At 40.2% G+C, this 26,421-nt stretch overlaps 1 protein-coding gene across 1 annotated transcript in view; it reads left to right on the top strand.

Annotated features, from left to right (window-relative positions):
- Positions 1 to 26,421, top strand: part of RET (ret proto-oncogene) — an 84,055-nt gene that overhangs the window by 43,787 nt on the left and 13,847 nt on the right. Inside the window, exons 5-16 of the mRNA XM_063434067.1 lie at positions 2,276 to 2,477; positions 3,093 to 3,292; positions 4,397 to 4,652; positions 5,637 to 5,762; positions 6,550 to 6,660; positions 9,998 to 10,114; positions 10,803 to 11,059; positions 13,884 to 14,031; positions 14,275 to 14,382; positions 21,466 to 21,680; positions 22,328 to 22,450; positions 23,374 to 23,444. Coding sequence (XP_063290137.1) covers positions 2,276 to 2,477; positions 3,093 to 3,292; positions 4,397 to 4,652; positions 5,637 to 5,762; positions 6,550 to 6,660; positions 9,998 to 10,114; positions 10,803 to 11,059; positions 13,884 to 14,031; positions 14,275 to 14,382; positions 21,466 to 21,680; positions 22,328 to 22,450; positions 23,374 to 23,444 — 1,934 coding nt within the window. The remainder of the gene's footprint in view (positions 1 to 2,275; positions 2,478 to 3,092; positions 3,293 to 4,396; positions 4,653 to 5,636; positions 5,763 to 6,549; positions 6,661 to 9,997; positions 10,115 to 10,802; positions 11,060 to 13,883; positions 14,032 to 14,274; positions 14,383 to 21,465; positions 21,681 to 22,327; positions 22,451 to 23,373; positions 23,445 to 26,421) is intronic.

Here is a 26,421-nt window from a genome sequence, read left to right as displayed (position 1 = left end):
CTGGGGTTTACCCTTGAACATAGTATTGTGGTAAATGTATGGCTGTGGGTGTTGGCGAATTGGCATGCGCCGCTGGTGTAAGTACTGTCTGACCCTTAGTTGTTTTTAAGTGGTAACATTATCTATGCGGTAGTATAAATGTAAGAGAAGGGGAGCAGCTCACGTAGGGCTAGCCTGCGCTGTGCTCGGTCTGGTCCTGGCTAGGGAGGGTATGTAACTTGGTAGTGTCCAGTGCCTCTATGAGGCTTAATGGTAACAGTCTCTATGGATCAGTCCTCTGAGTCTGCAGTGGCCGTGTGGGGACCTCTGCGCGGTTCAAACGGGGTGATGTTGTCCACATCCCATTGCTGTCGTCGAGGGCTGCCTCTTCCTGGTTCAGCCTGTGTAGCGATGCCCCGCTGGGTTATGAACCGTTGGCCCTCTGCTGGTGAGTGTAGCTTGTGGACCGTTCCCTCCAGGGTGACTTGCAGGGAGCGTGGTGTGCCCCAGCGATACGGAATCTTCTTCTGTCGTAGTACGCTGGTGACCTGGTGCATTGTTTGTCGCGGTGGTCCTGGAGAGATCGTTATAAAAAGTCAGAGTATGTTGTTCGAATGACAGAGAGGGTGTTTCCCTGACCACCGACATTATTGCCGCTTTATCCAGCTGTGTGACGAGTTGCACTATAACGTCGCTGTGTGTTTGCTGGGGCTGTCTGCCCTGCCTGCTTGTTCTGTATATGTTGTCCACCAGGATGCTTCTGGCTTGCTTGTGGGGAAGAATATGCTGCAGTAGGTGTCTCACGAATTGTGGCAGTTCTGACCTCTCCACCGTGGTAGGGATGCCTCTGATTTTAATATTTCTGCTGCGACTGCGATCTTCACATTCAGCCAGTTTTTGTGTTAATGTAGCTTGAGAGTCTGTTAGTTTTTTCTGTTCCGCGGTGAGTGAGGCCTGCTCAGCCTGGAGGTGTGTGGATGTCTCCTCTGTGGCTTTAATACGCCCGGTGAGCGTGAGCATGTCCTCTCGCAGGATCGCTAGATCTGCCTGGAATATCTTGCGTATGTCCCGGAGCAGTGTTTTTATGTCACCCTTTGTAGCTGGGATGTTGTTCTCCTCGTCGGAGGATTCGTTATGTAGGCCCCCGGCCGGGGTGATCTCATCTAGCGTGTCCAGAGAGGGTTCCTCATCGGACGACGAGATCCCTGTTTGCTGGTCCGCCATCTTGGGCGCCATGCGCTGGAGGCCTCCCTGCATATAATCGCCAATATTTCGGGAACCTGAGGCCAGGGCTGTTTTGTTCTTCTTGGCCCGTTTCCCCATTATATTGTGGGGGTGTATAGTCATAAAACCGGTGGTGTGACACCCGGTTCGCTGCGGTTATTGGGCTTAGTAGCACGGAGCTTCAGCTCTGCACGTCTGCTTGGTTTGCTGGTCGGCTCCGCCCCCCTTTGTTGTTATTTTTAAGGGGACAGCAAAGTTATACAGGCTGTACACTTACTACTTTACATTGTAGCAGAGTGTCATTTCTTCAATGGTGTCACATGAAAAGATATAATAAAATATTTGCAAAAATGTGAGGGGTGTACTTACTATTGTGAGATACTGTAATCCATACATTTGCACAAAAATTTTAACCAGTTAACAAAAAGTTATTCGTTGCCATTCATATTCAATTTTATGCTAGACTTAAAACTACATTTTTCCTAATGCCAACTTGTAATCAGTCCTTTTAAAACTTCTGTATTGCCCTCCAGTAATCGACATTTAGTGGTTTAAACATTGCTCTGAGTTGGCAAAAATTATAGGCAGACAAAAAAAATCAATAACATTCAGGTTTCTGATTTTATTTTTATATATTTTTTTCTTAATCTAAAAACACTGTTTGACTTCAACTGCACCATACCAGCACTTATTTTTGAGAGTGCTCTGCCACCTAGTGGTAAAAAGGTTAATTTTATCTTGTATACGGCTATATACGAAGCTTAAATCAAGAGAAGGTCGGCAATTTTAATTGTTAACTTGGATAAAGCATAACCGTATTCAGATAAGATCTGATTTGGAACAAAATAAGGGACCTCTGCAAAGTTAGTTACGAGATTGTATCTATGTAATTATTTTGGTTGATGAGTAGGTAGATGTGCAAATAGAGAAAGAAATATAGATCTCCATAATGGAAGATCCTCGATTGAACTTTGTCACTTTTTTTTTTTTGTGGGTTATTCACACTTAAGCTGCAATAAATGATTTGTCACTTTAGCTCAACTCAGTATGACTAATTTATTATTTTTCTCAGGGTACAGTTCTCGGAGTGCTAGCAGTATGTGACGCTGATTCCACTACCAACTTCCCTTTTAAAAATAGTCCAGAAAAATACACGGGGAGAATTATCAGCAATGACCCATTTATTCTGGAAAACTTTGGTTTAAAATATAGCTTTCAAGAGATGAAATTCAAGCCCAAAGGAAACTTAATCCGTGGGACACTGCATGAATACAGTAAGAATTTTAGAAAAATAATGTTATATGCTCCAAATTTGACCTTACACGGTTGGGCCTAATTGGTCTATGCCAATAATTTATATGTAATAAGGTTGCTGGATCAGCAAAACACGATTCCAGTTTGTTTATGATTACGATGTTAATGAGAAACAAAAATCAAGAGTAGCCTTGGCTATAACGAAGCCTTGTATTCTGTTTATATGTTAATTTTTTGTGTGTATTTATTTTTGTACAATGTTTTGAGAATAAAGTCCACAATTTTACTTGTCTTAATAAACTGAGGGATTTATTGTCTAAATATAGAATCATACTGAATTGTATCAGAAATTGCTAGAAAATTTAGGCAAAAAGTGCTAATTTAGAAAAATTGTCAGGTTATTTAGTCTAAATTATGCTGATTATTCTCAATCTGTTTTCAAGTGATTGCAATTCAGTGTTCATTGAATAAAAACAAAATGTGTATTGCCTATGTAAATTACCACAATAAGATATAGTGAAACATAAAGATGATAGAATATTCATGTCCAGACTGTGTTTTGGCTTTCAGATTATCTTCATATCACTTTTAGATTCTTATCTGCTTCTGTCTTGTCATTCTTTACTCCATATCAGGGTTAATACTCAATAATAATGTGACCATTAGCAAGACTGGATTCTATCATGTTATCGTTAAGGTGAATGATACAGAATTTAATGGTCCAAATGCAGAGGTGATGTTGCACTTCAATGTTACAATCCTTCCGGTTGAAATAAAATTCCCAAATATTACATATCGCTTTACGCTCAACCGACACGCCTACCAATATGCCCAGGTAATTAGCAATAACATTCTATATTGTATGTTTAAAATATACACTTTGACTATCGACATACAATTAAGTGAATTCTAATGATGCAAGGTGCCCAGAATGCCTAATAAAAAAATGTTTATTTTTTGATTGTTTAACAAAAAAATACAAAGAAAACAAAATATTGATTAGAAATAATTACCACACAGTATAAATGCTTTATTAAAGTATTATATGATGGCACATATGTTCTGATGCCAGTGCAACTATTTAGATTGTCTTTTGAACATTTTTAACAAATCTATCAAATCATTTTTTTTTTGTTTTTTTAAATGTCACAGAAATGTCATACATTTATTTAAAATCTAGTATGTATACTAAGCTTAGACTTTCCTCCATATTTATTCAGTTGGCATGAAAATTGCCTCTTTCATGCTTTACATATTCATATTTACCAAAGTGGGTGTTGTCTTGAATTCAAAATGATTTTCAAAATTTAAGCCAAAATATCTGAAATTGAAAACATAGCTAACTTGGAAAATATTTTTCCAATTCAACTTTTTTGTCTTCAGAATAAAACAACCAAATAGGTAAACGGTGCTAGAAATATAATGCATTCATACAAAAGATGGCAGTAGTTTCCACAATAGCGTATCTTAAAAAAAATCCCGAAAATATGGATTTCTCCGTTCAAACTCCTTAAATAGAACTTGTAAAGCTCTAAAAAGCGTGAGTGTTCCTTTGGCACCATATACTATATTTATCACTATTACCATTGCATGCTGCACCATTATTGTATTTTTTTTTTGTTTTTTTTTAAGATACGCTATTGTGGAAACTACTGTCATCTTTTGTATGAATGTATTTATTTATTTAAATCTCTATCGCTCTCACACATCAGCAATAGACAAATGCCTCTAATTTGAAGCTCTTTTATTTTAATGAAAAAGCTGAATGATTTAATTTGAAATAGATTGATACAGTAATTCGTATGGATATATTTCACTTATGCACCATTTGGCATTATAAAAAAACATGTTTTTATTTATTTGCTGAGATATAAGGTATGCTATTAATAATTTTGCTTGTTTTTTTGTTGTGTTTGTGTTTCTTTTGTTTAAACACAAGATCGGAAAAGTCTATGTTGAAAACTACTTGTTATTCAAAGGAGTAAATGTAACTTACAAGCTACAGATTGCAAATAGCACCCGTGCTGTTGCCCTTGTCCAGGGGCCAGAAGAATCGTTTGCTACTCTCTTTGTCAACCATTCATCTGCCTTAGTGAACCATGAAAGTAAAGAGATACAAGGCACTGTAGTTGCTTCAAACCCAAACCTCAAAAAGTCAGTGAAGACTCCAATTACCATATTACTAGAGGGGAAACGTGAGTATTATTTTTTCATGAAATGTTTTTGCTGATTAAATATTTTGTCCGAATTGCGGTGTATAATGCAATCAACAGATATGCCAGTCGTTTTTTAAGTTCCCATGCCTGTTGAAATCTTTTTTTTAAATGATAAATAATGTAATCAGTGCTGATTTGGGCTTTTAGCATTACTGGTCACACATAAGAGCCAAAAATAATTTAAAAATTGGAAAAAAAAATACGCCAGTAATGAACATTTTTGTCAGATTTTCTTAATTTGCGTCTTAGAGCTCCAAAAATAACTTGAAAATTTGTGCCACTGTGATAAATATTGAAAAATGAACACCGTCAATATTACATGCACAAAATTGGCTGTCGAATTAGCACATTACAGTGTTTTGTATGACGTGATCTAAAATGGTTCTGATTGTGAACATACTAGCGCAGTTATAGTTCTAAAAAAAAAAAAAATCTATTTCCTTTTTTGTAGTGCAAAGATGTAGTAATTATTTAATGCCCCCTCACCTCATGTTATTAGTACTTTTTATGATGTGTGTGTGTGTGTGTATATATATATATATATATATATATATATATATAGCGATAAAAGACTTGGAATACATTAAGGAAACAAGGATAGGAATATGGATAGACATCCCTAAAATTATGACTTATGATTTGGACTTCTAATATCTATGCTATTATTGTGAAAATTTGTGAAATGTGAAAATGTGCAGAATCGTGTTAGAGAGAGCATATCTGTTGCGTGCTTTCTGTGCAGTCACTTGTCAATGCTAATATGTGATGGGTGTAGACCTGCCAGTTTGCATTGGACTTGAATATGTAATTTAACTTTTGGGTTCCATCAGTGAACCATTTTCACTTGTCCTTAGAGTTCAAAGTCCTCTGCATTCCTGATCATTGATTATAACCATTACATGAGAACTGATGTTCCTCAGGCTGGAGGTGACCTTGATGTGTGACCATTTTTGTCTCTCACAGCTGGAAGAGATGAAGAGCAATGCGATGTATCCTGTTCAGAAAACAAACTGCGTTCTGAATGTGAGGAATGTGGTGGGACAGGATCTTTGACTGGACGGTGCCAGTGGAGACAAGGTCATGGAGAAGGTAACTTGTACTTAATTTATTGGCTTCCTAAACATAAGATAATGTAAATTACAAGATACTTGAATAGCACAAAGGGTTAGGGAAAGTGTTTCAAGTTGGAAATGTATATTGGTAGGTTAAACAATTTTAGAATAACTTAGGGAAAACTTGCAAATATCCAACCCCAACAATCATAAAACAGAACCTTTATATGTTACTTTAAAAAATATAGACAAAAATGCAAAAAACTGTGATACCCGCAAACAAGGGAACTAGATAGGACATCACAGAAAAATTAGAAATGTGAATCAAAACCTGAATACACAAATATTAAAGTATATAATAAACAACGTATGCAAATGTAAACTAGCCAACATATATGTATCGGATTTATATCCACATTAGCTTTAGAAACCACAATTTTACCACTTGTGACAATAATTTCTCAATGTTAATGATTGATCCTATCTAAGAAAAAAAATATGATAAGCAGGGGTGAAAGGGAGAAGGTTAATATCAATGCACGAAAATGTTATGCAAGGGTCACAAATGTAGAAGAAATTGTCCCAAAGATGACTATTGTTTTAATGTTCACACCTCATACCACTAAACCATTGCAATGAGAGAAACTCAAAACAAATAAGCCATAGGCAGCCTAAATAGATGTATAGTTCACACGTGTACAAGACCATTACTGTTTGATCATGAATTGTCTTAAAACTAACTAGGCAATGATAAACATCTCTATCTTTCTATCTCTCCCTCTCTCTCACCTACTATTGAACATTGGATATTGTTTTTGGAAAAGGAATCACCACAAACTATTCTACGTGCACACCAGACATTAAGACATGTCCTGATGGGGTCTGTGATGCTGTGGAGCGTAAAAGTGGGAAAATCTGTCCACAAGACTGCATAAGTATGGTTCATTCTGCACTGGGAAAAGCAATGATACAATCTGATTATTGGATAGATTTCATAATTCAAGACATTTATTAATTTTACCATCTCAAGTGCTCAGCATGCCATCCAGCAAAAGACAGAAAATATATTTTTCACTTTGTCAATTTGTAATGCATAGTTTTATTTACTGGATGTGAAACTGAGTAAACAAGTGTTTGAAGTTTTGTTATTTACAATTTAAACCTATTTTTCAGAAATCGTGTAGAGTACTTTGGAAGTAATTTGAAATTACCTAAATTACATAAATTGGGTTGGGTGGTTTGTTTAAAAAAAAAGAATAGACCTTGCTAGTCTATTGTTGGTATTTAGAACCATGTTTTCGCTTACAGGCTATGGATGACACAAAGTGAATTTTTAAAGTAGGAATATTCTATATGTACAATAACGTTCTCGATGACCAAGAATGCCAATTCCAATATTATCTGTATAGTAAAGCAACGCAAGGGGGTGGGAATAAAACTCATACATACAAAATCTTTTTCAAATAAATATTTGATGGTGTCTGGAGGTGGACAGCCTTTCTCTGGGCAGAGTAAAAATAAAGAATCACAAGGAATACATGACCATCAAGGATTGTTGCCTCACCCAAGTTTAGAAATAGAAGTATATAGATTATATTGTATTCATTTATTGTAACGGCTTACCTTGGTTGGGAGTCTGTAGCGCAGATATATGCTCACCCTTGCAATTAAACACAGACCAAGGTGGTCAGGTAAGAACTCACCTGGCCTGTGAGTCTGTGCACGGGGGCTGTGCAGGTTAATGCTCCAAGTCGCAGTACAGAAACGGATAAACCAGTAGAATAGTCGTGGGTAAGCCAGAGGTCAGTGGGTGCCAGAAATCAGGATAAGCGAGTAGAGAGCCGAGGTCAGAGGATGCCAGAAGTCAGCGTACAACGAAATAACAATCCAAGGTCAGGAGAACACGAAACAGCAATACTTGAACCAGAGTCAATGAATTGTCACTGCCCTCAGGGAGAGGCAGTGTCTTATACCTGGCTAATTGGTGATCAGCCACAGGTGTGCTGAGAATTTTGGAGCAGCCACAGAATAACGTCCAGCCCCCAGTGCTGGATACAAGGCAAGATTATACCTCAGGCAATTTCTCGAGCTGTATAGTGGCTCAGAGGCAAGAGAGCAGGTCCAGGAGTGCAGAGTACCCAGGTTCAAGTCCCTCATCGGGCACTTCTGGGGCGACCTCGTCTGGCCGTCTGGATGTCGCGGTGAGAACCGTGACATTTATTAGTTATACCATTTTTTTTTTTTTTGACAATCTTTGTTTTATTATTTGACACATACATTATTTATAGCGTAAGTTGAGAATTAACAGAATCGTTTAATCAAGGCAAGATAAAACATTCAACCGTAAAATGCCTCGTTTAAATTTTTTCTCTTCGTGCGTGTCTGTGAGGATGTGTGATATGTTTAGTAATGTATAGTTGCGAGGTGTGTGGGTACCACTGGGTTGAGTGGTATGCTAGGTCAGTTGTCGCTAGGTAGTCGGGTCTGACTTTGTCGTTGTGACACCATCATAAGTGTGGTTGGTGGTACCTGTCACGTTGTGTAGTAGATATACCCCTAACCAAGGAGGCCTGCGGGGGGTAGGGGCTCAGCTTGGTAAGTTGGGGCGTTAGTGTGGGAGTGGGTCGTCTGTGGGGGTAGAGAGTGTGGGTTTAGTCATGGCTCGAGTATTCCGAGGATGTTCCACAGTGTGTGAGGCGTGTGTATAAGGCTTAGTTGTGGTTAAGGCAACTGTTGTCATGGCAAGCAGTGGTAAAGGAAACAAAAAGAAGAGTAATAACAGCTTAAGGCAGCATAGGGTATTGGGTCTCTGCGTCTGATGTCTCTCCCTCTTCCAATGCGTGATGAGTCTGTCTAGCCGGTGCGTTTGGCTGTGCATTGGCAAGAGCCCCAGGTGCCTCTGGGTGTAAGCTCAGTCCCAGTGTTTGAAGGAATGCTGCTGCATCTGTTGTGGAGGTGAGTCTTAGAGTCCTGCCATCTGCAGTTGTGGCCGTGAGAGCTCTCGGCAGTTGCCAACGATATTCCACTCCGGCTGCCCTCAGTTGGCTTGTGATTGCCCCTAGAGATTTCCGCCATTGCAGGGTATTCCTGGAAAGATCTTGGAAAAAAGTCAGTTTGGATGACTCAAAGTCCATGGGGGTTTTGCCCTTCACGGCTGCTAAGAAGCGGTTCCTGTCCGACACCGAGTGGCAGCGTACTATTATGTTGTGAGTGGCTTCCGTGAGAGCCTGTCTAGATTTGTTGATCCTGTAGCAGCCATCAAACTGGTGATTTTTAGCCTGTAAGTGTGGGAGGATCGTTTCTATCAGTCGCCGTAAGTAGTGTGGCAGCTCTGTCTGGCTTATTGTATCCGGGACACCTCGGACTTTGATATTGGGTAGTCTGTTGCAGTCCTCAGTGATATCGACCTGCTGTGTCAGGGAAGTATGGGAGTGCTGTAGGCTGTGCATTTGACCCCTCATTTCACGTACCTCCCGTTGGAGCTCCGTAACAGTGTTCTCTGTGACTTGCGTGCGAGCCTCCACCGCCTTCACATCACTGCGGACCATGTCTATGTCGGCCGCTGACATTTGTCGCAGCTCCCTTAGGAGGTTGGCGATGTCTTGTTTGGTGGCAGGAGCGTGAGGGTCCTGTTCAGTCAGTGCCTCCAGGAAAGTCGTGGGAGCATCGGCGTCGCCGGTTGCGTTTAGGGCGGCTGGCGGTTTTGCTTTGTGCACGCTAGTGTCTGGCTGGGCCGCCATCTTGGGTGTCATTGGGCGCTGTAGTATCTCCTGTATGGGTCCTGTGCCCCATGATGTCTGTGTGCTGTGGAGGCCTGTCAGGTAGCCAGGGGGAGCTGTAGAGCTCTAACAGTTCTTCTTCCAAGTCCCGTGCGGCGGCCCGCGTGGTCTTGTACGGGTACAGGAAAGGCATGTGCCTATTGCTCACCCTTTCTGGGGTATGGTGAGTGCCTTCTGGGGTTCCGATGCCCGCGGGGTATCCCTTATTTTGGCGTTTGTTGCGGTCAGCGTCCTGGGCTCCTAGCAGACGCGTCCGTTCGCCGTAGGTGCTAAGCCCCGCCCCCCAGTTATGCTAAATTTATATTACTAGATAACATTGTAATTCAGTCATTGGAAACTCAAGGACTTTGGTTTTAGATGTTCAAGAACCAACCAATTCTATCCTAATGGAGATATTAGTAAAACATGGACCTATGTGTGAACTGGTTTAAGTCGTATGTTATAATTTACTTTAAAGAAGTTGTTTACAACCTGACTTTCTTTTTTCCAACAGAGGATAATATTATTGGCGGACATGAAAAAGGAACTCCCTTGGGAATTAAGGCAGGTTATGGCACCTGTTACTGTTTCCAATCTGAGAAATGTTTCTGTGAGAAGAATATTGTTGAGGGTAAGAACAGATTTATGTTTTTCTTTTAGTTCTGAACGAAATTTTACTTCACACCCTTTGTTTGTGTGAAATCAATTTCCTGACATGTTGGAATGTGTATTTTTAACTCAACATATGTCACATATTTAAAGCTGTATCCATGGACCATGAGCTTCATCATGCTACCCAAGAGTGACCAGGGTTGCATGACTGGAAATTAAGAGGAACAATACACCTGTGTGTTTCACCCTCACTTGTGTCCTGTATGCTAGAAACTAAATCAGTAAAATTTAATTTATTAATCAACAACTCCTCCGTGTAATGAAACTCCATTTTTTTTTTTTTTTTTAAAGAGTTTCTCGTGTAATGTAAATCAACATGCATCAAAAGAAGTCTGTTAAGTCTCAACTGCAGACTGTTGCATTACATGGTGAAACATAGACCATTTGCCCATCATATTTACATTTGGAATATAAAGTGGTCAGGGACTTGCTGTGCACAACTACACTGGTATTTTAAAACGTTAACACGTTAACTTAGATACATTATTATCTATCTGGCAGCATATGAACAAGGTGAATTTATATTCTATTCATGATAGTGAGGATTTTATATATATATTGAGAATTGGAAGTGGGGGATTTCAGGCCAGTGATTATAGTTATTTTTTATTACCACAATATAATGTATATATCTTTTCACATTTCAGCTCCACTGTGTGATGACACCTGCAAGACTGTAATTGCATGTGGAGTCTTCCTCTCATTCATAATCTCTGTGCTGCTATCGTCATTTTTCATTCACCGTTATCATAAAAACTCTCCCAAGCCTCCTATTGCTTCTGCTGAGATGACTTTTCGCAGACCTGCTCAATCTTACCCAGTCAGCTACTCTTCTACCAATGCTCGGCGGCCTTCACTGGATTCTATGGAAAATCAAGTTTCAGTGGATTCGTTTAAAATACCTGTAAGGTTTTGTTTGTTTTTAATAAGCATCATCAGAACATTTGTAATTATAGATCTGTTTCTAGATACATATGCATCTGTTTTGAGGTGTTACTACTTCGTCTAATACCACCACATAAGCAACCCAGGGCCGTCTTTAATATTGATTGGACCCTGGGCAAGCATCTGCTTGGGCCCCCTGGGCATGCAATCACTCCCTCCCTGGTGCAAACAAAAATTCAGGCCTGCCCTGTAGCACAAGAGTAAAGAAAAGATAGATCCCCATCTGTCATACAACTCCTGCGATGCTATGCCAGCTGGTGATATACTATCCTTGCAGGGTTGTATTTTTGAGCAGTGTTTGTGCAATTGAATGTCAGCATGTTATTGTATAGAGTGTATGTGTTCATGTAGGGGTGTATTTGTATGTACTGTTACCATTGGAATGCAGTGGTGTACTTGTGTGTAGTGTTTGCATTTGAATGCAGGGATGTGTGATTGTCTGTAGTGTTGGCTTTTAAATGCAGGTGTACTTTTGTGTGTAGAGTTGGTGTTTGTATATAATTTTAGCGTTTTATTACAGGAATGTGTTTGTATGTAATGTTTGTATTTGCATGCAAGGGGGTGTTTTAAATGCATATGTACATTCGTGTGTAGTATTGGTGTTTCAGCAAACTGGTGTGTTTGTATGTAATGTTTGTGTTTGCAGGTGTCTGTTTGCATGTTGTGTGATTTCTATAACACATATACACATACACATTAACACGCAGATACACACATAAGCACACTGACACATGCTCACACCTTGACACATACTGGCACATTCATACACACACACTCAGATACAAACAGATACAAACACTTTGACAAACAGATACAAGCACTTTGATACACACACACACACTGGCACATCCACACACAGAGATATACACACACACACACACACACACACGGACACAGGTATGTACACACACACTCAGATACACTCATACATAAAGGTATAAATGCAGGGGTGTATATGTGTACAGTGCTAGAGATGGAATATAGGAGTGTATTTGTATTGGCATTAAAATGCTGGGATGTATGCATTACCACACACTCAGATGCACACTTACACACAACGACACATACAGACACACACACACAAACACACACACAGGTACACATACACACTGACACACAAGTACACATAAACAGGTATACATACACACAGAAACACTGACACACAGACAAACACAGCCAGATACACACAAGGACATAAACACAGCCAGATACACACACACATATATGTGTACATTTACATATTTTAATCTCTGCCTTCTAGCAGCTCTTGGACAGCAACTCCCAGCAACCTTGGCCAATATAATGTCTCAACTCTGTTCTTTCATACCCTGGTCCAGAATTTGGCAAAAGTGACATTTGGAAATGGTGTACAGCCTTTGATAACACTTGATGCAATAATATGTTAAAATAAATACTTTTTAAATTTATATTTAATAGGGAACTGTCAGGTTCTTCTAGGATTTTTAACATGTACTTATTCCCTGTGTGTTACATTACAAACACCAACACTTCAAGTGATATCAGAAATAAGCAAAACAAAAAACAAACAATATTTAGCCACCCTCCTGTCTCCTTACCTTTTGGGTACAGAAAGGTGGCTTCCCTAGGGTCCAGTGAGAGCTTGCTGGCCCAGGCTGATGGGAGTCTGCCATCAGCTTTCTCAGTCCCTCTCCCTCACAATGCTTGCACTCTCCTCCATGTTGTGTGTGCCTCCTCCCCAGCGGCACTGAGGAGGAAGTGATCTGACCTTCCTCCCAGCATGCCACGGAGAAGAAAAGGGATCACAGGGCAGTGTGTGAGGGGGCTAGCTGTGAGCATACACATAGAATGTCTATGGCTGTGAGTATGTAGTCAGCCACCCCCATATTACAAGGGCCAGGTCTAGAGCAGTATTAAAGGGCTGTGGCCCCTGATTACCTCAGGTGCTGCAGGGGGCCCATGGGGCAGCTGCCTTAGGGCCCCCAGGAGTAACTGGGCCCGGGGCAGCTGCCCCTTTTGCCCCTCCTTAAAGACGGCCCTGAAGCAACCTAGTTTGTTTAACAACACATTAAAAGCGCAACTCTGTACATAGATAATGGGGGCGACAAAGGACTATTTCAAAGAATTTAAAGGTAGGAAAAGGATCTTTCTAGCAGAGCAATGTAGCTGCAATCTTTGTATTAAAAGTCTAAAGACACAGGCATAGGCAAAATCTAAAACCTACAATAAAGAAGCAATCAATATAGCCATTACACCAAGGGTAGACAAGCTTCGGCACTCAAAAGATTATGGACTACATCTCCCCTGATGCTTTGCCAACATTATGGCTGTAAGAGCATTACAGAAGATTTAAATCACATCTGGAGTGCCGAAGGTTGCCTACCCCTGCCATACACCATTGCTAGCTGGTGAAAGATGCCTTAAACATTACCTTGTGGAAACTGCTCTTAGGTCTTGGTAAAATCCAATTTTATCATGACAGCCCTACCTCAGCATCTAACATTAAATGGATTAGAAGAAAATTAGAAAGTTTGGGCTATGTTTTTTTTTTTTTTTAGAAATATTTAGTGTCGTTTATCCTGCACAAGTGCAATCTTCAATTTATATATTAATACATCAAACAAATTGGTGAGAAAAGCAAACAAATGTTCTAAAAAAAAGAACTACACAATTGGTTACCCTTTTGCAAAAATTTTGTTTTCAGACCTACATTAAGAAGGATATATATATATGGACATGTATTTACATATCACAATATTTTTATTTTCTTTAAATACTTTCTCTTTTTTGTTGTTGCTTAAAAGGAGGATCCAAAATGGGAATTTCCAAGGAAAAACCTGGTTTTGGGAAAAACACTTGGTGAAGGGGAGTTTGGGAAAGTGGTTAAGGCAACAGCATTTAGACTGAAAGGAAAGGCTGGTTACACCACCGTGGCTGTAAAGATGCTGAAAGGTGAGCACTGATTTGTTGGAGATCATCAAATACGAATCTTGCATGATGTAAGTTAGACCTAAACTTTTCTTTTAAAAGTTTCTTTACAATTGGCTTTTCTTATGGGTGAATTGCATATTGTATAGGCCAATGAGAATATCCATGTATGCTTGGTAACTGTTCTACATTATGTTATACCCAAATTGTTTTCTACAAGAATGTTTGAGCTGATGGTTGAAATTAATATTGATTTTCTCTTCACAGAAAGTGCTTCCCAGAGTGAACTTCGGGATCTTCTCTCCGAATTTAACCTTCTGAAACAGGTTAACCATCCGCATGTAATCAAACTTTATGGGGCCTGTACACAGGATGGTAAGTCCACATATAGCATTCATTACATTACAGTTGTGTTGATCTCTGGCATACCGTTTATTTGGTCTAGGGACTGTATCATTCATTTGTAAGCACCATATGATGAACAAGGCAGTTGTCTGTAATACAAACATCTGAGTGTTTGATAAGGAGTCCATTGCAAATTGTGCTAATTTTCCACCAAGTAGCTTAAGGCAGACTGTATTCAGGACTTTAGTTATATTTAAGCTGTTTTACAGAACCCAGTCACAAAAAGATCTAATGTTCTACCACTTCTGGTAGCTAGATGGGCATTTAGCGGTAAATTACAACCCAGCTTTAGTAAGCAGTTGACAAGATTTTCTGAGTTTTATCAAGTATGGCATAAGAGTTATCAAAGCGATCAGAATACAAATTATTTAAACAATTTATATGAAAATGCCTATAAAATCAGAAAATATTATTGTGTTAAAGCCAGACCTAACCAGGCCCAACTCAATTTTGATAAGCTGATATTGAAAGGTTACCGGCAAAAAAAATTGGCGCCTATTACCTATTGGCATCATCAATGATTGTCATAAAAGTCAACCAGTCATGTAAACGGTCCAATCCTATGCTCCCCATAGAGGCTTCCAAGCTTTTAAATGATTAAAATATAACACGTTGGAGGCTAGGATTGAATGGGATTGCACCTGAAGAGAGAATGCATCCAGATGTGGCAGGTTTTATCAAGAGTTTGGAGGAGGAATTGAAAAGTCACATGCGTGAAGTTCATGCAAGCCACTATTTGTAAATCAACACTAAAGGACAATCTGGCTTTGAGGAGTAATACCCTGCCTGTATGGAAAGACAAACTGAAAACGTGATTTACAGTAGTTTACAAACACAAAGATTATTTTTCTGAAAGGAGAGGGTCGTAAGTCAAAGAAATATGAAAAAAATTAGTGTCACTTTAATTTTGTTATAGGTTTCAGTTCCGTATGGCCCTCCCCCTTCATTGGTAGCTCTTCAGAGTTTACTTGATCGCATCTGGCCATGTAAAAAAATTGGGCTAGTTTGAAATCTGTCTGTTTCAGCAGGTTTTGCACATACCTAGTGTCCTTTAGGAGGGAATTTTAGGAATTAACATTGAGTTGCCATTTGTGCAATAGATCCAGCTTCCCATTAGTGGAGGCATGCTATTTCCTCTCTTTTGAGGAGAAATCCTTGGCTCATAGCACCAGGGGGTGGGGTTACGGTGCATACAGTAAAGAGAAGCAAGAAGGAGGCCATCTTGGAAGTAACAGAATGAGAGCATTCAGCAGCAGCTCCTGGTCCCTACCAAAACTAAGTTTATATTATCTTTTTTTTCTGCTCCCAATAGCTTCAGTGACTGCCTGAGAGCGGATTAGGCAACGAAATTTACTCAAATATATAATTATCATATAAAGCCAGGGAAGCACAGGGATTGCCAGAGAATTGGCCAATATATGACACAGAGCACTGTACTGCCTGCCACTAATAGTTTTAATAGCTCCTACTGCACATACCCACCATCTTCTTTAAAGTACTCAGTCACTCTACAGCTGAGACCAGAGACACTCATGCTGTGGTTAGCTGAAATGTTGTAAAGTTTCAACCTGCAGGACTGGGGCTGTGACCCTGAGGACTGATCTGATTCTGATTTCAATCTATTTTTATTTGTAATAATTGTTAATTCTGTTAACCATGTCCGCTACTTTTTGGCTCCATATTACCACTGAAGATTAATTATATTGCCAGCTGCAAAGGTAATGATTATTTCAGTGTCCTGCTGCTTTAACCTTGCATACACTGTGTGCTGATAATAGTGAGTCAGGAGTAGCTAAAATAGTTGGAGTCTATCCGTATCTTGATGACTTAACCTCTGTGCACACTGTTATAGCTCTGTGTAATCCATTTCAGTGATCCTGACTGTGTAAGATAATTATGGCTATTTCCTTATTGTGCCAAGCTCTGTGTGTTATTTCTCAGTTTTTTTTTTTTTTCTCAGCTCTATTTGTGGTATGGTTATCTCTGGGTTATTATTTATATAGCGCCAGTAAATTCCATAGCACTGTACAATGGGGGGTTATACTCTTATCTATGTATTTCATAGATATGTTTATGGTGTGCCCAGCTTGTTTTATTGTTTAAGTATCTCTATATTATCCTCAGCTCTGTGAACTAAGAGTATCTATGTACTGTGTCAGAAGGAGTAAAATTATGGGAGAGGAGTCAGGTACCCCATTACCTTAAGCTTCACTAGTCACCACTGCACACAAGCACTGAAGTTCAAAGTTTCTCAAATGAAATTCAAATGGGAAAAACTGGAGTCAAAAATTGCTAATCTGAGAAAAATCTCCTACTCAGCCAATTTTCCAGCAAGGCTGTTCTCATCTCAAATAGTTTGTTTTCCTCGATTTTGGCATTTGGTATTCATTTTAGTAAATGACTTTTTTTGTAGTTTTTTTTATGTGTACAGTCTAAACAAGAAACCATCAGCAATAAGTGAAATAGCTACGTACTTTAAGCTTGCCTAGAGAGAGCATCAGTTAATTAATCTCCAAAGGTTTCTAGGATAGGACCTGCCAATAGTGGGGTACATTGGTGTTGTGGCAGGCTTATGCAATGTATAATAATTTACTTTAAATATATATGTTATACCTAGGCATCAGCATTTCTCTACAAAATACAGCTAAAGCAATGTGAATATAGGTAAAGAACATAAATTGCATACACATCATCAAACAATGAACATTCTACACGCAAATGCAAACAGTAGTGTCACTGTTGTCTTATGTAATCCCTTCTACCCTTCACTGGTTCTTAAAGATCCCTGACATTCTTGAAGTCAAAATGTTAATTAGGTATAATTTTATTGTTGGTGTACAGTCTTTTTTTTTTTTTTTTTTTTCTTCTTCCAGCTTTAAAGTTTAATAAATATAACAATAAAGATAGTACAGTATATAATGGTGCAGAACAGTACAGAACAGTATAGGCCTCAAATATGCAGCACTTGTGAACAAGAGAACATCATTGGAGTTCCACAAATGTACAAAGAGTTATGTGGCATCCAGTGTCAGTAAACCACCACAATAATAAAAAGATACAGGATTCTGTACAACAAACTACTTGGAATATTTTGTCCATGAAGTTAATATTGCATTTGTTGGGCTGGATTTCCCTTTCTTCTGTCTCAACATTCGAAATATATATAACAGAGGGCCTATGTCTAGGAAACCATATTTCTATAGATCTCATGGGGAGCCCTTAAAAAAACCACCATAGTCAAGTAGTATAAAGTATGTCATGGTTGGGAAGTCAAGTGTCCAGTCGTAGTGCTAGGTGCCTCCAATATCTGTCTGAAGCTGGAGTACAATGTCATTTTAAGACTGGGATTTAAGACTGGGAAGTGCCCGAGGTTGTCACTTCCTCCCAGCGACTGACGTCATCACAGGGGGCCTGGTCGCGCTGTTAAAGTGCCACAGCGCTGACCGGCCCCCTGGATATTATTTTCATTGGCCGGGGCCGCAACACAGGGCAGTGGGGACCCAGTTGCAGGGCGCCCAGGTCCCCTGGAGTGTCGGGCCCGTCGCAGCTGTGACCCCTTGCAATCGCATTAGTTCCGCCAGTGCGTGTTGTTAACCAGACCTCTCCAATTGCCCTGTAAGTGGTAAGATCTTCTTGTGCTTTCACTTTATCTTTAGCTCTTGTGAAGGAATCCAAGGGTTTGGAAAGTAGTAGAACCCATGGATCCAGCAGCAGGGTTTGGTCAAGATTCTGGTTAGGATTGATGTAATGGACTGCCAGAGTGGTTTCAATTTAGTGAAGGTCCACCAGAAATGGTAAAATGTTCCTGTTTTGCTCCAGAGCTTCCAAGAGAAGTTAGTTGGTGAGCAGTGCATGATTGACAAAAGTTGGGTGCCAGGTACCATTGGAATAATATTTTGTACGCCTGCTCCTTATCGGTCACACGCATTGTAAGGGAATATGTCTGGCCAGTCTGATGCCTCATCGGGTGGTCTTAAGACTACTTCCCAAGCCATGATATATGGCAAAGAAATCTGTGTGGAGTGTGTTGCTAATATTATGTATTCATCAGATTTTTGTCCTTTCCTGGTCAGAGAGATTATGCAACCTCTTTTAAATGTAGTGAGTGGGACCTTACCTGCCTGTTGGATGATGGGTATAACTGCAGAGGAGTTACATGTACCCAAAGTAGTCAAATGTGGGTAGGGAGGCATTATCTGGGATGTCAATGTAGTTTATCATTTGGTCATTAATGTATAGGTTTCTGAGTCGTGTGATTTCTCTTCTCAAACTGGGCAAAATGTTTAACTGCGAATCCCAGTGGGAACAGTCTATTTCTTAGAATAGGGGTTAATGACAGGTATGAGGAGAAGTCAAATGTAATGTGTACTTTGTCCCATAGGTCCATTGAATAGGGAATTATGGGTGCAGTTGGTGGCGCAGTTGTTGCCTATATAGCCACATATACAAGGAAGGGTGATCCTCCCCCTCCAAAGATAGAATGGTCTATGTCTACCAATCTTCTCTTGTTAGGCACAGTGGCGAATCCAGAGGGGGGGGCAACGGGGCAATTGCCCCCCCCCCGAGATTCTCCCCTGCCGGCTAATGCAGGGCTGACATTGCCCAAGTGCCAGCCTTGCATTGTGCCTGCAGACCGGGGAGGGAGATCAGTGATCTCCCTTCCCGTTCCGAAGGCACATTGCTGACAGCCGACCGGCAGGGGAGGGAGAGAGGACCCGCGAGCTGTTACCAACAGCTCCTCCGGGTCCTCCTCTCGCGAGATTTGGAGCGTTGACGCGGTTACCACGGCAACGCTCCAAATCTCGCGAGAGTGAACTCTAGCTCTGGAGCGCGGGCTAGATTTCACTCCTACCACTGGAACTACCAATGAACCCCACTGGGACCACCAGGGAACGAAAGATGTCCCCCCTCCTCCCAGTAAAGGTAAGAAGGGAGGGGGGACATAACATTTGTATTTATTTTAATTAAATAAAAAAAAACACACACACATTAAAAAAAAATCCTTCTTATCATACACACACACATTGCCCCTGCCCCCCATACACACACACATTGCCCCTGCCCCCCATACACACACACATTGCCCCTGCCCTCCATAAACACACACATTGCCCCTGCCCCCATACACACACACATTGCCCCTGCCCCCCATACACACACACATTGCCCCTGCCCCCATACACACACACACATTGCCCCTGCCCCCCATACACACACACACATTGCCCCTGCCCCCCACACACACACACACATTGCCCCTGCCCCCCATAAACACACACATTGCCCCTGCCCCCCATAAACACACACATTGCCCCTGCCCCCCATACACACACACATTGCCCCTGCCCCCCATACGCACACACATTGCCCCTGCCCCCCATACACACACACATTGCCCCTGCCCCCCATACACACACACATTGCCCCTGACCCCCATACACACACACATTGCCCCTGCCCCCCATAAACACACACATTGCCCCTGCCCCCATACACACACACATTGCCCCTGCCCCCCATACACACACACATTGCCCCTGCCCCCCATCCCATACACACACACATTGCCCCTGCCCCCCATAAACACACACATTGCCCCTGCCCCCATACACACACACATTGCCCCTGCCCCCCATACACACACATTGCCCCCGCCCCCATACACACACACATTGCCCCCGCCCCCATACACACACACATTGCCCCTGCCCCCCATACACACACACATTGCCCCTGCCCCCCATACACACACACATTGCCCCTGCCCCCCATAAACACATTGCCCCATATACACATACACTGCCCCCCATAAACACATTGCCCCCACACACATACATTACCCCACACATACACTGCAATACACACACACACTGTAACTGTCACACACACATACTGACCCACACACACACTGCACCCCTGACATATACTGCCGCCCTCACGTACACACTGCAACCTTCACACACACACTGCTGATACACTGCCCCCCTCACACATTGCACCACTCACACATACCACTGCTCCTCTGCCCTACTACAGCCCCATTTCCCAGAGGACCTCAGGTAAGTTGTCAAACAGTTCTTAAACAGTTTGACTACTTACTCTGGGAGGGGGGGTCTTGGCATTATTGGCACTATAACCACTACACTGAGCTGTAGTGGTTATTGTGTCTGGATTATTTATTTAAATAATCTACAAGTGCCCCTCCCGAGATCAGGCTCTGGATCCGCCACTGGTTAGGCAGAAGGTGCCCTGCTGTACCTGTGCTAAGTGGACTGCATATAAGCAATGTAATACATTTGGTAAGCCTAGGCCACCAGATTTTCTGGGGACATAAAGTGTATCCCGTTTGACTATGTGCTTGGTTCCATTTCAAACAAATCTGTTGACTGCAGATTGTAGTGAGAGAAAGTCAGCTTTATGGAATGGGACAGGGAGGGCTTAGAAGATATACAAAAATCTAGGGAAGAGGTTTATTTGATAAAGGTAACACGACCCATGCACACAAATCTCCAGTATCCCCCAATTTTTAAGATTTATGTTTGTCTTATTCAGCAGATGGACATAGTTTTCTTGATATAGAGAGGCCAATTCATTGGTTAATTGTATACCCAAGTACGCAATGAAAGATTCACATATGCTCAATGTGAATTTATTTTGAAGTTGAGTAAGGCTATTATTATCTAGGTGGATCGGGAGAAGTTCAGACTTTGCAAGATTCAGTTTGTATCCCGAAATTTCAGAGAAGGATTGTATCAAGTATTATAGTAGGACCTCAATAGAGGGAGCTGGGTTTATTAATGTGAGGAGGACATCATCGGCATACACTGAGACTTTAAAAGGTTGTCCTCTAATGGTGACTCCCTCTATTCAAGGGCTGGACCTCATAGACTCCAGCAATGGTTCTAAGAAACGCAAACAAAAATGGGGTTAGTGGACATCCATGGATAGTGTAGCCCATAAAAAGTGATACAATTGAATTGTAACAGTACATATTGGCAATAGCGTATGCGGATAAATTATCATAACTTCTGTATGTTTTACGTTTGTATTTAGGACCCTTGCACCTTATTGTGGAATATGCAAAATATGGCTCCTTGAGGAGTTTCTTGAGAGAAAGTCGCAAGGTGGGACCAAGCTCTATAGGAGGTGACACCAACCGTAATTCCAGCTACCTGGACAATCCTGATGAAAGAGCACTTACTATGGGTGACCTCATATCATTTGCATGGCAGATATCCAGAGGCATGCAATATTTAGCAGAAATGAAGGTAAGGAATGCATTACTATTTAATTCCCGCAACATTCTTGATCTAAACAGCTGAACAATACTTAATAATGTCTTTAGTACCATATTTGGACTGTTCAACTGGTCCTCTTTAAATAAGATTCAATTGTGTGCATTATTTGGAATTAAGTACATGTTATGAAAAGATTTGATTAAAACAAATACTTGGTGTGCAATGTATAATCGTATCCCTTAGTTTAAAGGACAACTGTCACTTAGAGTACTAAAAGTGGGGCAATCATCATAGAAACCAGTGAAACAAACAGAACATTCCTTTAAGTGTAAAAATGTTAAAGTGTAAGACTCAACAATTTGTAGAAAAGAACACTTTCATACATTCTGCCAATATTTCGGTTTATTCTGCAATGCAACGTGTGCCCTGGACGTGCATAATCCGAAGCGGGTTGGGATGTAAAATTGTTAAATCTTTAATCTAAATTAAAAATCACAATTAAAAAAAAAATGACCAGAATTTAGTTTTGGGATGTTTTGTCTATTGGTATAATGTTTTTTTGTAAAGTGATTGTCTCTTTTAAATGTCTTTGCACTTTTTAGAATATAGCATTTTGAGAAACACATATCTTTTATTTTATATGATTCGGTGTTTATTATTTTCTTACCGGTCTCTAGCTTGTCCATCGAGACTTGGCGGCCAGAAATGTACTTGTAGCTGAAGGGCGTAAAATGAAAATATCAGACTTTGGTCTTTCCAGAGATGTGTACGAAGAGGACTCTTACGTAAAGAGAAGCAAGGTAATAGATACTGGCCCTAAATGTCTTGAAAAATATCATTTAAATATCTTTATCTCTACTTTAAAAAGACCATGCAAAGCATTTCATTGCACTTTAATGTCATTGGGGGGAATTTAAAGAGACAGTAATGCTTCAAGTTATTTTTACTTTACCTGTGTATAGATTCTGAAATATCAATCATTCTTAATGAATGACCCAGGCAGATAAAACTCCATTAGGATACTTATCAAGGCAAAACAGTTGTGAATTTGGATGGAAAGAGCTAAATGTAGACATACTTTTGGCTGTCATGCCAATTGCACTTTATTTCACAAATTTCCACAGAATAGTTCCATTTAAACTTTAGTGTAGGCAAGTCCACCCCCCTCCCCCCCTTCCCATCCCCCTTACCCCCACAACCCCTGATGTTGCTGAACTGCATGATTCCCTGGGTATCTGTTTTATTGAAAGCATCATGGGAGTTGTAGTTCAGCAGCATCTTGGGGGTGGGGAGGGGGGGGGGTGTTGCAGGTTGTAAATGGTCCAGGTTAGTGCCTCTCAAATATTAACAGTTTGATAGTTTTATGACATAAACCATTCACCTACAATAGGAACATTGATTTTATAATTATAGTGTTTCACTCACTGTTGCAGGAAGGTGGGCGTATGCCCTCTGGTGTAAAGTAATTACATTAATACTTGGTGCACAATGTACTTGTCTTGACCGCGTAGCACGTTATAGCATTATTCTGAATCAGATTTAATTAAACCCGTGTTAAATCAGTTGGGTGATTTTCAACAGCGCCTTGTCTTTCCTACTCAAAAATCAACAGATGAGATTATCAACCACTACGTTTAAGGAGTTAAAGAATACAATATGGCTAAAACAAACAATCAACACATTCACCACACTAATTTTAAATTCTAATTTTGTTGCCTTTTAGGGAAGAATACCAGTTAAGTGGATGGCTATAGAATCTCTGTTTGACCACATCTATACAACACAAAGTGATGTGTAAGTTGTGTTTTGTTTTGTTTTTTTCTCTTTGTCTTTCCAATGTAAAAGAATATTTTAAAAAATTCCATCAAATTTTATTGGATCCCAGCACAACGTTCATTGCTAAATTTTATTGTGATCGATGCAGATCATCGAGATCACAGTTTTCCAAATATGTCCCATCTTCAAATAGATTGTTGGGTTATTTAATATAATTTTGCATTGCTTAAGATGTTGGCCTAAAGTTTATCCATGTACAGGAGATTTAAGTTGCACTCATAAAGTAATTGAATACACATATGATATACATTTAAGAGGACAATCCAGATCTCTAAAGCACTTTAGCTTGCTGAAAAGCTTTATGTGTAAATAGTGGGTCCCGTTTTTCTCATTTTGGAAAAAGTGTAGCATTCAATAGAAATTGTTAGCTTAATTGCACTGAACTCATGAGGCAGCAATTGCCCAGCAATTGCAATTGCCCAGAGCACCTGCCTTGCAAAGTTCATTGAGCTTGTAACGGCTACCCTGGTAGTGAGAGGATATCAGCCATTGGGGACGTCCTTTTCCCCGGCAAGTCGCTGTGTAGTAATAGAGCTGGTATAATCCCATCCACAAGATCCAGGGGGAGAGTCAGGTTCAGCTGTAGAAAAAGGCAAGGTAATAATCCAATACAATCCCCTTCCAAGAACGAGACGAGGCTACGTCTTGAAGGGTCAAGAAGAACTGAGTGCTGGTACACCAAGCCTGGTTTTTATTACAGTTGTGCACATACAGAACACACCCAGGGGGAGGTATAAAATAACCAATCACATACATGGTACAACCCCCACGTCTCCTCCCCTCAGATAAACATTTAACATAATTAACACACACATAATTTTACCCAAGTTCTGGATGAATCCCAAAAACAGGGGGTACATCTTTAAATCCGGTATTCCCAGATAGCCCTGGTTCAGGGGAACCACATATCCAAAATCCAGATCATTCGGTTAAAGGATTCGGGAGTTATGGATCTTTGAAGTTTTGACCGACCGCACAGACTTTCTGGCCGAAAATAGTTCCACAAGTTTTGGCCTTGTGGTCGGTCTCCGTTGGTGCATAAAAACCCCACAAAATCCTTGCCATCCATAGTTATCTCGGTGTTCGATGGAATCCCCATGTAAGGTGTACTCTTTCTACCGAACGGCTGGTCGTTCGGTAGTTCCAGCACGTAGCTACGTTATCCTGGAGGTCTAAGCGGTGTTCGCCTGTTTGCGTATCCGTTTTTAGTTCCAGGCGATTGCTGGCAAACACCGCTGTTCATGCGTAAGATGGCCGCGAACACGTGCAAAGTCCCGAAATGGCGGTCACCTATGCTTAACACAAATAATTTGTGCTGAACCATGCGAACGGCTGAAATAGAGCTGGGAGGTAAAATATCACTTAATTAACAGCAGGGTGGTCCGGTGTTCGGTAGTTTGGTTCGTTCTTTTACAAGTTGAATTTCTACCGTACAGATGGCATACAATACGAATCCCCCTGATTATTCCACAGGAACCAGGGAATTGTAAGGTTCTGTTATAGAACTGCAGGGCCATAGTCGCAGGGCAGGAGGCTATCAATAAGTCTTCTCCAATGCCCAGTGGCAAATGGCAGTTTGTCACAGAGCTGTATTGGGAAGTCTGTGATTGGACAGCCACAGAAAGTCTGGGAGGGGTTAGAAGAGGAGAGCTTTCAAAGGCAGCAGACAAGAGATCTGCAGTTTTTGCAAGCTGGTTTTAGATATAACTCCCAGGAAAACATGCACAATTAAATACATGCAAGTTTTCATGGGGTGTACGGGTTATATCTGCTAAACAGTGATTTTTATTTATTTTGTATTTGTGAAGTGGAGTCTCCCTTTAAAAGGTCATATGGACCATCAAGAGAAAAAATACCAGAAATTTAAAATATTTGTAAACCAACATTTACATATTTTTGGACATTCACACTACGTCAACGACTTGGTATAAGATGGTGCTCATTTTTTACCTTCTGTACTTATGAGCAAAGAGTTACAGAAAGATGCATGACCTGTGTAGTAATCAGGAAATAAATATAAACATGCACTTATCTCCCCATCACGAGCATAATAAGCAGTCACAAGGAAATACGATAATAAATTGCTGATTTTTGTAATTTTTAATTTTGCATTGGCAAACGTTCTTTGCAAGCTTTGCTTTTTTTTTGCCCTTTTGAAGCAGTAAACATTATTTAATTTTCAGATGCAATGTTCCTGTTTACTATTAAAGTATTACGAGAATAAGCTATACATTTCTGATTTATTGCATGTATATATATAACATGTAGTGAAATAGCATATAATAATAACAGGAATTTCAGAATTTGAATTTATGATTTTTTTTTTAATTGCTTTAACGACCTCTACAATTGTCAACTAAATAATAAAAGAACAGATTGCCGTCACAACTGAGCACCAATAAACAGGTAGTAATTGTGTGGTTCCCAACAGAAACAATGTATGTAGTGTATGTATGTAGTGTATATATATATATATTATTTTTATTTATTTTTTATTTTATTTTTTTACATTGATCCATATATGCACGAATAGATGAGATCTTTTGCTTTTATTACCAGATTTGCATTTTACTTGATTAGTTTAAAAAATGTCTTTAGACATTTTATTTTCTATATATCTTTACAAATTGCTTGTGTTTAAACTTTTACCTCTTGTCACCAGAAATATTTATTACAAAGTAATATTTTTGTATCTTCTGCGGTGTAATGTCACTTAACATATTTAGTGGCCCTAATTGTTTATGACTGACGATAAAGATGACCTTAGACTCTCATATTACACAGAATTACTTTGTTAAATAAAAAAGGAATTTGTTTTCCTCTTTGCCTTTGTACTGACTTAAACTTGTTTTAGGATGTCTATTACAAGCTGTTAAGACAAGCACATCTTCAGGTGCTCAGAATTTTACATCTTAATAGCAGAATCTCCTACTAC

This window comes from Pelobates fuscus, chromosome 10 (assembly GCF_036172605.1).
Source record: "Pelobates fuscus isolate aPelFus1 chromosome 10, aPelFus1.pri, whole genome shotgun sequence".
Classification (NCBI taxonomy): Eukaryota; Metazoa; Chordata; class Amphibia; order Anura; family Pelobatidae; genus Pelobates; species Pelobates fuscus.
Note: the sequence above shows the minus strand (reverse complement) of the source record. Positions and strands in the feature narration are given on the sequence as shown.